Source organism: Rhinoraja longicauda, chromosome 30 (assembly GCF_053455715.1).
Source record: "Rhinoraja longicauda isolate Sanriku21f chromosome 30, sRhiLon1.1, whole genome shotgun sequence".
NCBI classification, from domain to species: domain Eukaryota; kingdom Metazoa; phylum Chordata; class Chondrichthyes; order Rajiformes; family Arhynchobatidae; genus Rhinoraja; species Rhinoraja longicauda.
Genome location: NC_135982.1, coordinates 24,912,394 through 24,927,016, shown reverse-complemented (window position 1 = coordinate 24,927,016; position 14,623 = coordinate 24,912,394). Strand labels below are relative to the sequence as shown.

The window sequence follows — 14,623 nt, the reverse complement described above, 5'->3', positions numbered from 1 at the left end:
TTCTCTCCAGAGATGCTACTGAATTACTCCAGCATTTTGTGTCTATTTTGGGTACATAGGTAGGACAAGTTTGGAGGGATATGGGCCAAATGCAGGCAGGTGGGACTAGTGTAGATGGGACACGTTAGGTCAGTGTGGGCAAGTTGGGCCAAAGGACCTGTTTTCACACCGTATGACCATGATGGACAGGCACTAGGGTGGGCCAATCAGGATGGTATAATTCTGCTGACAGGCAATGATAAGGACGGCTGCAGAGCAGGCGGGCATTGAGCTCCATCAGTGGCGAGTGTCCACCCAGCACCCGTGCTCTGCCCACCAACGCCGCTGGATCTCCTGCTTACTCACCATGTCCACCGCCACAAGCAAACAATGTGCTGGAGTAACTCAGGTCAGGCAACATCTCTGGACAACATAAACATTGACATCATCTACACTTCATGCCGCCGGCAGAATCAATGTCTAGTCGCATCTCGATCATTCCCTCTTCTCCCACGGTGCAGCAGTGTGAAAACGCATACCACCAGATGCGAGGACAGTTTTTTGCCCAGGTGTTATCAGGCAACTGAACCATCCAAGCAATAACTAAATAGATGGTGCCCACCTCTTTCCAGGGCGTGGATTTGCAGTCAGAAGAATGAAGCACAGGTCCTTGTCATGGTTCATCCTGAGCAGCTGTGTAACAGGACACTGATTTATGGGGTGTTCCGGGGATGGACATCAAGTGCTGTTGGAAGATCATCAACTCGGTCAAAGACCTCTGCTCTACCTGAACTTGTTGGCCTCCCAATACAGCGAGATGGCCATCAGGGAATGTTGCGATCTGCCCCTTTCCAGACTGTTGAGTACATGCTCAGGGACTCGCTGAGGCTTGGTGCAGCTTGCAGCAAGGCTCTGTGGAGCAAAACTAGTCTAAGATCCTTCAGCTCAGGACATTAAGGAGCAGAGTGCGCTGGGGCCACCCTCCATAAAAGGGAAGGGATATCACCCCAGGGGGACCACATGAGTGGCAAGGGAGTTTGTTTAAAGATAAGTTTAAGAATAAGGGAAAGGCCATTTAGAACAGAGATGAGGAAAAACTTTTTCAGTCAGAGTTGTAAATCTGTGGAATTCTCTGCCTCAGAAGGCAGTGGAGGCCAGTTCTCTGAATGCATTCAAGAGAGCTAGATTGAGCTCTTAAGGATAGCGGTGTCAGGGGGTATGGGGAGAAGGCAGGAACGGGGTACTGATTGAGAATGATCAGCCATGATCACATTGAATGGTGGTGTTGGCTCGAAGGGCCAAATGGCCTACTCCTGCACCTATTGTCTATAATTGCGAACACCTGGTATGACACTAACATATGTATAAATGCTGAGAAATAATATTAACGGTCCAACATGTGATTGATTCTGGCTGAATATTGTCCTTACACCATAACCCCCTGACTTCCATTAGTGAGTCAGTTCCCAATATATATGATCACGTCACTGTTAATCCCATGCATTTTAACCTTCTAGATCAGCCTACCAGAGAAGCCTATCAAATGCCTTACTAAAATCCATGTAGACAACATCCACCATCCTACTATCATTAATCACATTTGTCGCCTCAAAAAGCTCGACCAAGTTAGTAAGGCAAGACCTGCTGCACACAAAGCTATGCTGACTGACCCCAATTAATCCATTCTCTTCATAGTGGGAGTAAATCCTATCCCAAAGAATCCTCTCCACTAGCTTCCTTTCTACTGACGGGAGGCTCATCGACCTATAATTCCCTGGATTTTCTCTTCTTCCCTTCTTAAATAAAGGAACATTAGCTACTTGCCAGTCCACAATTTCACCTGTAGCTGGAGAAGATGCAAAGATCTTTCTCTGGGCTCCTAGTCTCCTCTCTTGCCTCTGAATAAGCCAAGATAAATCCCATCAGGTGCTGTAGATTTATTCACCTTAATTCTCTTCAAGAGCCCCAACATTGTCTCCTTAATCTCAAACCGCCCTTGCATATTAGTATTCTCCACCCTGAATTTCATATTTGCCATTTTATCTCAATTTGCTGGAACCTTTCCCTATTGTGGTATGAACAGCAGCAGATGATTCCTCAAGCTTTCTTCTACTATTTGGCCAAGATGGCTTAATTTCCTGCTCACACCTCGCCACTATTACAACACTAGGATCAATTTCCTTTAGAATACGATAAAACTTTATTCATCATAGTGCCTTCACCAGAACAAACAAATAAATGCAGACTTATCCACTGGACAGAGGATTCTAAAACTAGAACCAAATTCAGTTTGTACTGTTTATTTCCTTGAGTTTGCCATAATCTTGTTTTGCTTTCAGTAAACTGCTTACACGTTCCTTGATAGCGCAGAGGCTTTTTCAGGTCTGCATTCGTCAGCTCAAATGTTGTGCACCGCACAATAAAAACATCTGCTCTTCAAGTTGTTCTTCCTATTTCTTGAAGACCCAGTAGCCTAAAAATGAACGTTAACATTGTCCCAAACGCCACTCAGCGAAGGCTCATTCTGTTAAACTGATTTAAACAACTCTACAAATGTCTTGTCTCCTGCTATGGCTGGAGCCAGCAAGTTACAAAAACAATGTTTTATTTAAACATCTAACCACTTATTTGTTAGAGCAGAATTCTGTAATACTTCCCCTCTGCAAGAGAATTTGTAGCAAATAAAATATATTCTACACCTTGTGCATATTTAACCCATGATTGAGATAATTTAATGAATTAATTTGAAGCTACAAATTTGGGTATTTTGATTTGACTTTGCCACAATTATTGCAAGCACAAAAGACTAAATTAGTGGAATTTAGCTTGATTTCCATAGATTATGCTGCTCCAGTTCCAGAAATGTAATCCCAAAATCTCAAAAGGGGTCAGTTATTCTCCAATAATCCTAGTTGAACTTAGTTCATCCTCATTACCAATGATCATTTCCACATTATTCAATGTATTTAAACGAGTAAAAACAATCACAAATCAGCTATTTAAACATGTGCCACTCTGTAAGAAGCCATTTTTATTCTTGTGCACTCGTCTACTAGAGTGTAGTTAACAATAGTATTACAACACATGGTTCCTATACTATCCTAAGAAGCCATCTGTCCCAGATTAGCAGTGCCTATTGACTATTTGAATAACAAGCTCATAAACCACATTTGCAGAAAAGGCTGGAATTATAAATAAATGGTTAATACCAAGATAATGGATTAAGACTACAACTTGTCATTTATACATTGCCACATGGTGGCAGTAGCTGCTGGAATTTATCCCACCATCTTAACTTGCAATATCTGTTCCTGACCAGCAGTCAATTGGAGAATTATTGATGATACCATCATCTGAATTTTTTCAAAGATAAAACAGCATCCTGTTTTTATTTTGTTCCATTGAATCACCTTAAATGCTGACCCCTAGCAACAAATACAGAACAAAACAAAATGCATAGTCATTTCACTGATCACTACAAACCATCCTTATGGCAGGTACCAAGCTTAAGTAGTGAAAAGACTGGCAACTACTGTAAAAGTTGATAGCCACAAAAGGAATTGGATCTTCAGCTACTTGGATTGCAATCTCCAAAACCAAGTAGACATGCAACATTCCTAATATTTAATTAATTGTACAGACCATTACTACAAAAGCAATTCGAGACTTGAGTTTATTTTCAGAATTTTATGAAATCAAAATTTGTGCATCCAGCATTCTGATCAGTTCCTACACCAATATTGGACAATGTTTTATCCTTTCAAAATATCAGATTTGATAAATACTTATGAAATTTAACATTATGAGAACAGCTTTAAATAAACTTATTCTATTTACAAAATGAAACAATATCAAATGGCCCAGTCAACTACACGAGACACAGAAATAAACTCGTGTGGTGAACAGGCTTGTGTGATGAAGAAGTCAGAGGTAAATAACATGCCAATTAGCATTCAATAAACATGGTTAGCTATCCTTTCACAGATCTTTGCTCTGCTCACAAGATAATTAAATAGTTTGAAGGGTCCCGACCCAAAACGTCACACATCCTTTTTCTCCAGAGATGCTGGTTGACCCACTGAGTTACACCAGTGTCTATTTTTAATTAAACAGTTTATTTTTTTTAAGTTAAATACTGATGAAGCAGGTCTCCGCTGGAAGGATTAGCTTGGATTCCATCAGGTCAGATGTGTTCTTTCACAAAATCTAATTAAATCCTTGACCGTACCTAGATGAGGCATACTGATCTGAACCTTGATCAGGTCTTCTACAAATGAAGGCTTTGTCCCTCACCATGCTTCTGACAGACGGAAGCCGCAATGCTGCTGTTTCCCGCGGATGAAAGCTTGACTATTACATTTTAAGTCTCTGGCCCCATCTCCAATAAATGAGTACCCAGAGTATGCACATTTTTAATATAGATTGTAACCCAGGCCTTGCTGCCTCCAAGTGACGGCTTTAGTTCTGGCTGTGTTTTTTTAATATATCGATGAAGCTATCATTCTCTCCCTGCCTCTAATAGATGATTGTAAAACTATCATCCAGCTGGATAAGCTATGACCCCAAAATAATAAAAGAAAATACCATCAGGGCACAAGTGAACGAAAACAAAATTGCAAATTACTCCACATATATAATATATTGATTCGACAAAGAATAATTCAACAATCATATTTTAATATTCAAATCTTTAGGTAAGACTGCTTGGAAGAAAAAATGTAAATAGAGATTAGATAGGGCATGATAGCATAACTGGTTACATTATTTGCCTTGTATACTGAAGACTGAAACATTGATCCAGAAAAGCAGGTTTGAAATCCACCAATTGGGGAATTATATTTCAATTAAACAAATCTGAAATAAAGCACCAGCAATTGTCATGGTAACTATGAAGTTACCACATTGACATAAAAACTTGTATGGTTTATTAATGCCCTTCAGAGAAGGAAATCTGTCATTTTTAATCTCATGATTCCATACCCACCAATGTGGTTCACTTTTAACTACCTCCCCCACTCAATGCAATTGCGGATGGACAATAAAAAACAGCACTTTGAGAATCATCTACATCTCATAAGCAATTTTTGTTTTAATATATGGAAGTACTTTGCTTGCCTGAGGTGCCAAGTGACATAAATACTTAATACTTCAATACAACATAAATTCACGAGAAAAAAATCCAGACACACTTTAATTTACTTACCAATATTTAAAGGTGTTAAAAACTAATGCACTACCATCTTTCTTTTGGTTCTTTAAATTATTCTTTCAATTCAAATAGCAAATGTTAATACTTATAAAAAGGTAAATGTCATGTATTGTAGCCACTGTAACACTTAAACAATTATTATTCAGCTGAATAACCATTTCATATTCCTGTAATTTGGTTATTCTCAGTTAAACTGCATCCTTTTTTAGCACTAGGTGATGGCTATCTAATAAAGTGGAAAACCAATTAGATGCAGCATAAAGCTGTTTCTCGTCCCAGAGCAAATCTCCCTTTAATATGCCACAACGTGCCACATGTTAAGTGAGCTGAGCACTACCTATTGAATTAGAGCCCTACTTCCATCTTTCAACTGCTATTATAACCTGACACGGTCAAGAAATGACTGATTGATTGAAAAATACTACATGGAAACAGGTCCTTTGGCTCGTTGAGTTCATGCCGAACATCAATCACCTGTTCACACTAGTTCTATATTATCCCACCTTCTAATCCACTCCCTACACAAAGAGCAATTTTATAGTGGTCAATTACCCTACAAAATGGACTTCTTTTGGATGTGTGAGGAAACTGGAGCACCCAGTGGAAACTCCACACAGAGAACACCCAAGGTCAGGATCGAACTCTGGCACTATGAGGTAGTATCTCTCCCAGCTGCACTACTGTTCCACTTTGACATTTAAAATCAAACTCCGAGTGACAGAACACTTAACCTACTGTACTAATGTGTTTTGTTTTTGGAAAAAAATTTACTTGCACTAATGTATGTTGTTTTGGTGAAAGAATGGAGCTCAATATCTATTTGAAAAATGGGATCACATCAAATAATAACTAAGAATTGCTTTCCTGTTAGACAACTCCCTCTTTTAATTATGTTAATCATTATACATCTTATACAGGAAGCGTTTAATGTACAAAAATAGAGTGAATTCCCAGAACCTCATGCAATAACAGTAATTTTCTTCCTATGACTGAATGTTGATAAAAGTCTAAATAATTCAAATAAGACAGATGGGACATTCCGCCACAGACCCAACCATTTATCCAAGTTTATATCGAACACCAGCTTTAAATTAGCAGGCTACCTGCTAACCTGATTTCCCAAAGACTAAGACATGCAATCTTCAAATGGAAAGCATTGGTGGGGTAAGGTTGCTCTTCCATTTTGAACTTTTAGGAGTATAGTATCAGTTTCCAACTCTGGTAATATGCCAGCTCCTTTGCTTTAATAAAAGTACATGTCAAGTACTTGGATACATTTTCAAGCAATCAAATGCTTATTTTAAACAAATAATATGCAAGATAAATTAATGAAGGGGAAAGACTGCAGTGAAGCAACAGCCTTCCATGTTAAGCTGTGTCAGGAAGATCCATTGCTTGTAAGACAAAAGCCTGCAGTACCACCTGGTTCTGGATCATTCACATCTGAGATCCTATCACTGAGACAATAGACCACATGCATCCACTACTGGTTAGTGGGCAACGCATTCAATCTTCAAGAACTATTCTTATCCATAAATAATAGGACCTTGAGGTATCCTTGTTTTGCTCACAACTGAATTGTTGAAGGATTCTAGGAATTGTAATTGAAGTAAAATGCTAAGCTTACAGAAGCATGAACCATCAATTATTCATGGCCCTGAATCTCTCACTACAATCAGTTTCCATTCTGTACAGTATTAATGTAAACTCCATCTAGCTCCTTTTTAGAATCTCAGATTGTGGTAGTGAAGCTAAACGAATAGAGGTATATTAAAGGTACGACTGATTGCTGTCACTATTTTTTGTGGGAGTAAGGGCTAGCAATGAGATAATATACAGTTTTCCATCTATGACTTTAATCCGGTTCTTCAGATATGAAGAGCAACCTACATAGATTTTGGCATTTATCCTCCAAATACAACATTGTACATTCTCAAAGCCCTGGCGATGTTAGGACATTAAATACAGCCCGAAGAAATAACAATTCTGTACAGGACACAATAATCCAGTTCCTTAGCAACATTGGTTTGCAGAGAATAAAGACAGTACAGCTTTATGGTGTTACTAACTTCCAGTGCAGATGAATAGACCACATCAAACAGTTCACACTGTTTTAGTAATTACATAATTACAGCAGTTTAATCTGATTGAAATACTTTACATTAAGGATATGCAGAAACCCAGAATGGTCCTTGCTGATCCTATCTATCAACTAGCATAAACAAACTATACGAATAATCCACTTCTTTAACCCATACATTAATATTTTTTCAGCTACCACATGCATTTCAAAGATAGTTCAGCATTTTTTCCAGAAATGCTGTGGAGTTTAGCTCCCTCATCAAGATGAAGGCTGTCGACGTGTAAGGCAAGCCACTTGCATAGTAGTTATCATGGTGGGTTTCTGCACCAGGTGGGAAGTCGTCATTGCTTTTCCAATTCTGTTCGATGATATTCTGTACAACTATACAAATGTACAGCACCAATGTTTAGGGCTTGACTATATGTATATGAACAAGGCCCTTTGCACCCTACCAAAAATAGGGTTAAAAGGTGATTGTTGTGGGTACAGGCAGATTGAGTCCACTTCACTTGTATCATTCATCAGCTGACAGAACTATCGCCTTCTCCATCGCGCTCAAGTTCATCTGTAATATCATCTGTGTTTCCTGAGTCACTACTTGCTGCAGAACTGACTGATGGGGAATTTCTGTTCAATAGGAATGGGATGGTGAAAAAGGAAAAAGGAATAATTTCAGCTTAAATATTAGAAGTGATAAAAGTAATGCACTAAATCTTATAGCACAGGAGAGAGCATTTAGTTGACGATGCCTAGAGCAGCTCATTCCAATTTGTTTCACTCTACTGTTCTTTAACTGAATCCTTTCAAATTTCAGATGGAACAATGTTGCATAAAAAATTGTCATCTTCTCTCAGGTTTCTGGCATTACATTAAATAATTGCCCTCTGATGACAATCTCTTATTCCATATTTACTGTCGAAAGAACCAAATAATTTTGAGCATCGTCTGAATGTCCCTTTAATGTTTTCCACAAGAGAAAACATTCTTAGCTTTTCTAATTTTTCCAATGGTTCGTGGGAATGTCATTTTTCTAGGCATTTCATAGAAGATGGCACATTGCTCCAATGCATTTTGCCATGGAAGGTAAAAAGCTACAGATTGTGCTTGTACACACTTTTGCTGGTATTGGTCTTTTAGTCAGGAAGAGGTGCTGATTAGAGAACAGGCCACCATGGTAGTTTTGAACTATTCCCCAATATCCATACACAGCATCATTGACAGAGTTTATTATTCACCCATCCATCTATAAACAGCTGGATCACAGCTATGTTATATTCACCACTACCGTTTTAAGATGTCTTGCAATTAACGTTCTGTGGTTTAACATCATAAATTTCTGACCTGCCTCCTGATTGTTTAATGAGTCGCCGACAGGTTTCCATCTGCACATCTAGGCCACGCTTCATGCTGCACATTTCCATATATTCGTGGAGGTGACGGTTCATATCACTTTTGGCACTGGTCAGCTCCAGCTACACCAGAAAAAAAAGATGCAGTGAAACAGAGGAAGCAGCTCAGATGTTGTGCCAGAAGAAATAGGCTGTACTTCAGCAAATGGAGTCATCAATGTTAATGAAATCTGAAACTTTCAGGCAATACTTAATGTTTGTTGAAACAATCGTACCTCTATTTGACCAATCGTCTCTTGATACTCCTTTTCTCTGGTATTGAAAAGTGATTCTGTTTCTTTGATCACTGTTTCCAAAGTTTCATCCTTTGGATAAGACAAATACACAGTTAACTACTCTTTAACAAAATCCATAAAACATTGAAAGACCCTACTGTGTCACATGCACATATTCTGTGCCAAGTGTTTGAGTACAGGCGACTGCATTTGTACTCCAGACATAATTAAGATTTAAAGTTGAAACCGGAAAGTGACACGGGTTTTTTCATTCATGCTCTAATAATGCCATATCTGTTCAGAGATAATGTCGGTTGGCAATGAGGGGGAATGGAAATTGGTGAGCGAGACTCAATGCCTCTTCTAGAATAGCAGTAACGACTGGAGATGGAATTATAGTGCTGTAAGCCTCAAATATTAATATCATGGAGGTACAGTAATTTTCATACAACATGTCATTTAGATGGAGGGGAGGGGGAAGAAAGAATATGGAAGAATATAAAATATAAAAGGGTAAACAAAGCCAAGGTTATTCAGCATATTTTTCAATGATCACCAACTGAATCTCTAGCAGAAAAGAACTGTCTTTGCACTGGCAGTTGAGAAAAGGCAAATAGAGACATCATACCTCGAAAGAGATATGATTGGTGAAAAGCTGATTTCATATTTGAGTAATGTTGAAATATTTCACCTGGAGTTAATGTGAGCCAAGGAAGGTAGTAATGGGCTCATTGTATTTTCTGTATTTCAGAATAGTACAAAACTTTATTTACAGATATCTATTAGTTTTGACGAAATCTCAAGTGTAAGAAATAATATCTGACCCATACATTGTGAAGGTATTTCATACAAAACAATCCACTATATTAACATAGCATTGAAGATCAGAGAATTTTAAGATATCGATAGCCTGATAGGATTATTTCAAAGAAATCCTTCTGAATTATGTTGAATTATTCACTTGCAAATAAGAATACCTCTGCAGGAGGCTCCACAATGTTTGTGAACTCAGAGAAATCTTCCCAGAGTAGTAGGGTCTCTTCGTTTTCCTCCCAGCTTAAACTGTCACAATCATCCTCAAAGTCAAATGTCTCTCGCCTGGGGAAAAACATACAAAATATTAATTCTAGATATATGCAAAAGTAAAACATGTTCTGCAATTTTCCCTTGAAGTGTCAGCAAATACTGCAGAGGACCATCACAATGTTTAATAAACATTCAGACACGTACATAGATAGGACAGGGATAAAGGGATATGGGCCAAACTCAGGCATGTGGGACTAGTATAGATGGGACATGTTGGTCGGTGTGGGCAGGTTGGGCCAAAGGACCTGTTTTCACACTCTATGATTCTATGACTCGGACACCGAGGGATAAGATATATATCCATTTGGATGGAAGGGGACTGATTACAGATAGCCAGCATGGTTTTGTACGTGGGAGATCATGTCTTTATGAGTTTTTTAAAGAAGTATCCAAAAACATTAATGAGGGTAAAGTTGTAGACATTCTCTCTATGGACTTCCACAAGCCATTTGATAAGGTTTTGCCTGGTAGGCTGCACTGGTCAGGGCAGGACCTTCACAGAGACTGGCAGAGGGATCTAAGCGTGTGTAGGTTCTTGCAATAGAGTTACAGGTAGATAGGGTGATCAAGGTGGCTTTCAGTAGATAGGCCTTCATCAGTTAAGATATTGTATAGAAGTTTGGATGTTATGTAACAGTTACATACACATTGGAGAGGTCACATTTCAGGTATCGTGTTCAGTTTTGGTCACCCTGCTAGAGGAAGGATGTTAAACTAGAAAGAGTGCAGAGAAGATTTACAAGGATATTGCCAGGACTCAAGGGCCTTAGCTATCGGGAGAGATTGGTTAGGCTAGGATTTTATTCCTTGAAGTGCAGGAAGCTGAGGGGTGATCTTATGGAGGTGTACAAGAGGGGAATAGATAGGGCAAGTACAGTCTTTTACCCAGAGTAGGGGAATGAAGAATCATAGAGATAGGTTAAAGGTAAGAGGGGAAAGATTTAATAGGAGTAATGTTTTCATATTGAAAGAATCAATAAAAGCCAGACCGATGAAATGGACACACATCACAGATGAAATTTAATCAAAGGATGTGTAAAGTGATTTATTTCTATCAGATGAATGAAAGGAGGTATATAACTCAAAATAGGAACATTTTAAAGGAGTTGGTTACAAAGCGAATGTGTGCAGAAATACTAAACCAGCATCAAGTTGAAATGGTTGTTAAAAAAGGTAGACAGGACCCTTGGTTCCATGAACAGCACAATATATGTTAAACCCTCATGAATCACCGGGGGGCACTGGAGTTCAGGAAATATTGAGTGTGCAGGGCAAATTTACTCCAACAGTACCATGGATGCAGGAATTATTTTGTATAAAGTCTGCAGGTTGTCTTCTTTAGAAGGTCATAAAGAAATTTAATAAAGATTCAATGATTTTGACACATAAATAAGCACCAACTGCTTTCAGTGGTAGAAGGGTCCATAGCCAGATGATGCACATTGAAGGGAATTGTCAAAATAACTGGAAGTTAGGACTGACATCAGCTGAAAAAATTTTCTCTGCATTTTTTCCATTGTTCCAATATCCTTCCTGTAGCCAAGATCCAGTGAGTCTGTAATGCTATGAAGAAGACTAGCCCATTTTAGTTGACATCGACATCAGCCTGCTACAAATTCTCCATGACTCCATGCTTACCCATTTGCCCTCTTTCAAAATAATTGTTTGGTGTGAAAAGCCATAATATCTGCATTTGTACAACTTTCAAGTTTGTTCTTTCACATCATATAACTGATGTATTGTGGTCTGCCTACAAATCAATGATGCTAACAAACAGGAAAAAAAATCCTTCCTTTTCAGACAACTTGACAGAAACAAAATAAGAACAGAAAAAGCTGGAAATAGTTAGCAGGTCAAACTGCATCTGTGGGAAGAGAAATCCTTCGTAACACCAGATGCATAAAGCCATTTTCCTCTTAATGTGTTCTGGTTATGTCCATGTTAAAATCCCATATTGCTAATTTAACTATCCAGTCAAGCTCAGAAGCAACCATTCAGGGAATTAAAAATAGACACAAAAAACTGGAGTAAAGCAGGACTGGCAGCATCTCTGGAGAAATGGAATGGATGACGTTTTGGGTCGAGACCCTTTTTCAAACTTCAGAGAACTAGCCTGACTGTGTGTGGAATACTGACTGTGTGTGGAATACTGACTGTGTGTGGAATGCTGCCATAAAAATGTTGAGAAACTCCACTTAAATAATATTTGAAATACAATCATCCAAATAGCGAGATAGTCTCAGAACTAAAACTTTCAAGATGAGGATATCTTTAATAATAAAACATTCTCTCAGTATTACAAGAACCTCTTGTCCACCTGCTTCATGTCATGTAATAGGCCTGATTCAAGTTTAATTCAGAGATACAATTATTTTTTCTAACTAAACTCTAAACAATGCCCAAAATAATATTAATTGTACTTCCTTTCCTCATATGAACAGGTGGCTCATCATATCAGTGTACGCTTTGCCTTTAGAACTGAAATTATTTCAAACAGCAGATATCAATCTTAATTCAACAAAATACACACATTGCTGCAGCCTCAGATCACCACCCGCAGCACGTCATATTTATTAAATGTTTGTTCATTATATATTATCTACATGTATTGTATTAACAGGTTATGCTGCTGCAATAAGAATATTATAGCTCTAGTCTGTACATATGATTGTCAGTACATATGACAATTAAACACTCTTGACTCTTACAAACAGTCTCTCAGAGTAGAGCACTATGTAACATTTTGGTTCTGGGAATTACCATCTTCCGTTCTCTTCTACTTTCATATTACATAAATTCCCCATAATAGCCTCTGAAATTAAATGAATTTAAATCTTTAAAGAAACCACAAAGGATGGTCCATCTCCCAGCCCTCTGCAAAGGCACCAAATTAATAAGGCGGCAGCTTTATCATTAGACACAAAGGAGACACCGCAAATGTATACAAAGTGCAGTAACTAACCAGAGGAAACTATTAATTACTTACAGCTGATTGAGCATCCGCTTCATTTCATCTGTTATATTAATAGATGTGCTTATGTCATCATCCGAATGCCGTGTAGTATCTCCATCAGTTTCAGAGCTCTCGTCATCACATGCAGGCTTCTCTTTCTCCTTCTCTTTCCTGACAGTTGTCACCTTTGTAAATCAAAAAGTAGAAAGAAGTCAAAAAGCAGAATCCCAAATGGTAGCAATCTCTGAGTAACTCCTAGAGTTCTAACATTGGATGGTACAGCAGCAGAAAAATAAAACAAGTTAATACATGGATGAAAAGGTACACCGAGATGGACCAGATGGGCTACTCAGAGCTGACACCAAAGTTCTTGCAAGAACTTAATGTTGTACAGGAGACTTTATGCTAATTTCATAATGGATTTATACTAATTTCATAATAGCTAACAAATAAAAAATAATTTGATTTAAAACCTTTAGAGGGAGCAAAGGAAAGTTCTAAATGACCTACCCCTTATTCTTAAACTGTGGCCCCTGGTTCTGGACTCCCCCAACATCAGGAACATGTTTCCTGCATCTAGCATGTCCAATCCCTTCATAATTTTATATGTTTCTATAAGATTCCCTCTCATCCTTCTACATTCCAGTGAATACAGGCCCAGTCTCTCCATTCTTTCATCATATGACAGTCCAGCCACCCTGGGAATTAACCTCATGAACCTACGCTGCACTCCCTCAATAGCAATAATGTCCTTCCTCAAATTAGGAGTCCAAAACTGCACACAATACTCCAGGTGTGGTTTCACCAGGGCCCTGTACAAATGCAGAAGGACCTCTTTGCTCCTATACTCAAATCCTCTCGTTATGAAGGCCAACATGCCATTAGCTTTCTTCACTGCCCGCTGTACCTGCATGCTTATTTTCAGTAACTGATGTACAAGGACACCCAGGTCTCATTGCACTTCACCTTTTCCTAATCTGACACCATTCAGATAATAATCTGCCTTCTTGCTCTTGCCATCACATTTATCCACATTATACTGCATCTGCCATGCATCTGCCTACTCACCCAACCTATCCAAGTCACCCTGCATCCTCATAGCATCCTCTTCACAGTACACACTGCCACCCAGCTTCGTGTTATCTGCAAATTTGCTAATGTTACTTTTAATTCCTTCATCTAAATCATTAATATTGTAAATCGCTGCAGTCCCAGCACCGAGCCTTGCGGCACCCCACTGCCATTCTGAAAGGGACCCGTTAATTCCTACTCTTTGTTTCCTGTCTGCCAACCAATATTTTATGCAAGTCAATACCCTATCCCCAATACCATGTGCTCTAATTTTGCGTACTAATCTCCTGTGTGGGACCTTGTCAACGGCTTTTTGAAAGTCCAGATACACTATATCTACTGGCTCTCCCTTATCCATTTTACTTGTTACATCCTCAAAAAATTCCAGAAGATTAATCAAGCAAGATTTCCCCTTCGTAAATCCATGTTGACTTGGACCAATTGTTGCTGCTATCCAAATCCACCGCTATTACATCTTTAATAATTGACTCCAGCATTTTTCCCACCACCGATGTCAGGATAACTGGCCTATAACTCCCTGCTTTCTCTCCCTCCTTTCTTAAAAAGTGGGATAACAATGGTCACCCTCCAATCCACAGGAACTGATCCAGTATCTTT

General features: G+C 38.7%; 1 protein-coding gene across 2 annotated transcripts in view; it reads right to left on the bottom strand.

Annotated features, from left to right (window-relative positions):
- Positions 1 to 4,245: 4,245 nt before the first annotated feature.
- iffo2b (intermediate filament family orphan 2b) overlaps positions 4,246 to 14,623 on the bottom strand; it is a 33,113-nt gene continuing 22,735 nt past the window's right edge. Inside the window, exons 5-9 of one of the 2 annotated variants that reach the window (XM_078425181.1) lie at positions 12,968 to 13,119; positions 9,873 to 9,993; positions 8,896 to 8,985; positions 8,617 to 8,743; positions 4,246 to 7,898 (exon numbers count right to left, since the gene is read on the bottom strand). In XM_078425181.1, coding sequence (XP_078281307.1) covers positions 7,786 to 7,898; positions 8,617 to 8,743; positions 8,896 to 8,985; positions 9,873 to 9,993; positions 12,968 to 13,119 — 603 coding nt within the window. In that variant the 3' untranslated portion in view covers positions 4,246 to 7,785. Of the gene's footprint in view, positions 7,899 to 8,612; positions 8,744 to 8,895; positions 8,986 to 9,872; positions 9,994 to 12,967; positions 13,120 to 14,623 lie in introns of both variants that reach the window. The other variant, XM_078425182.1, reaches the window with a different exon arrangement.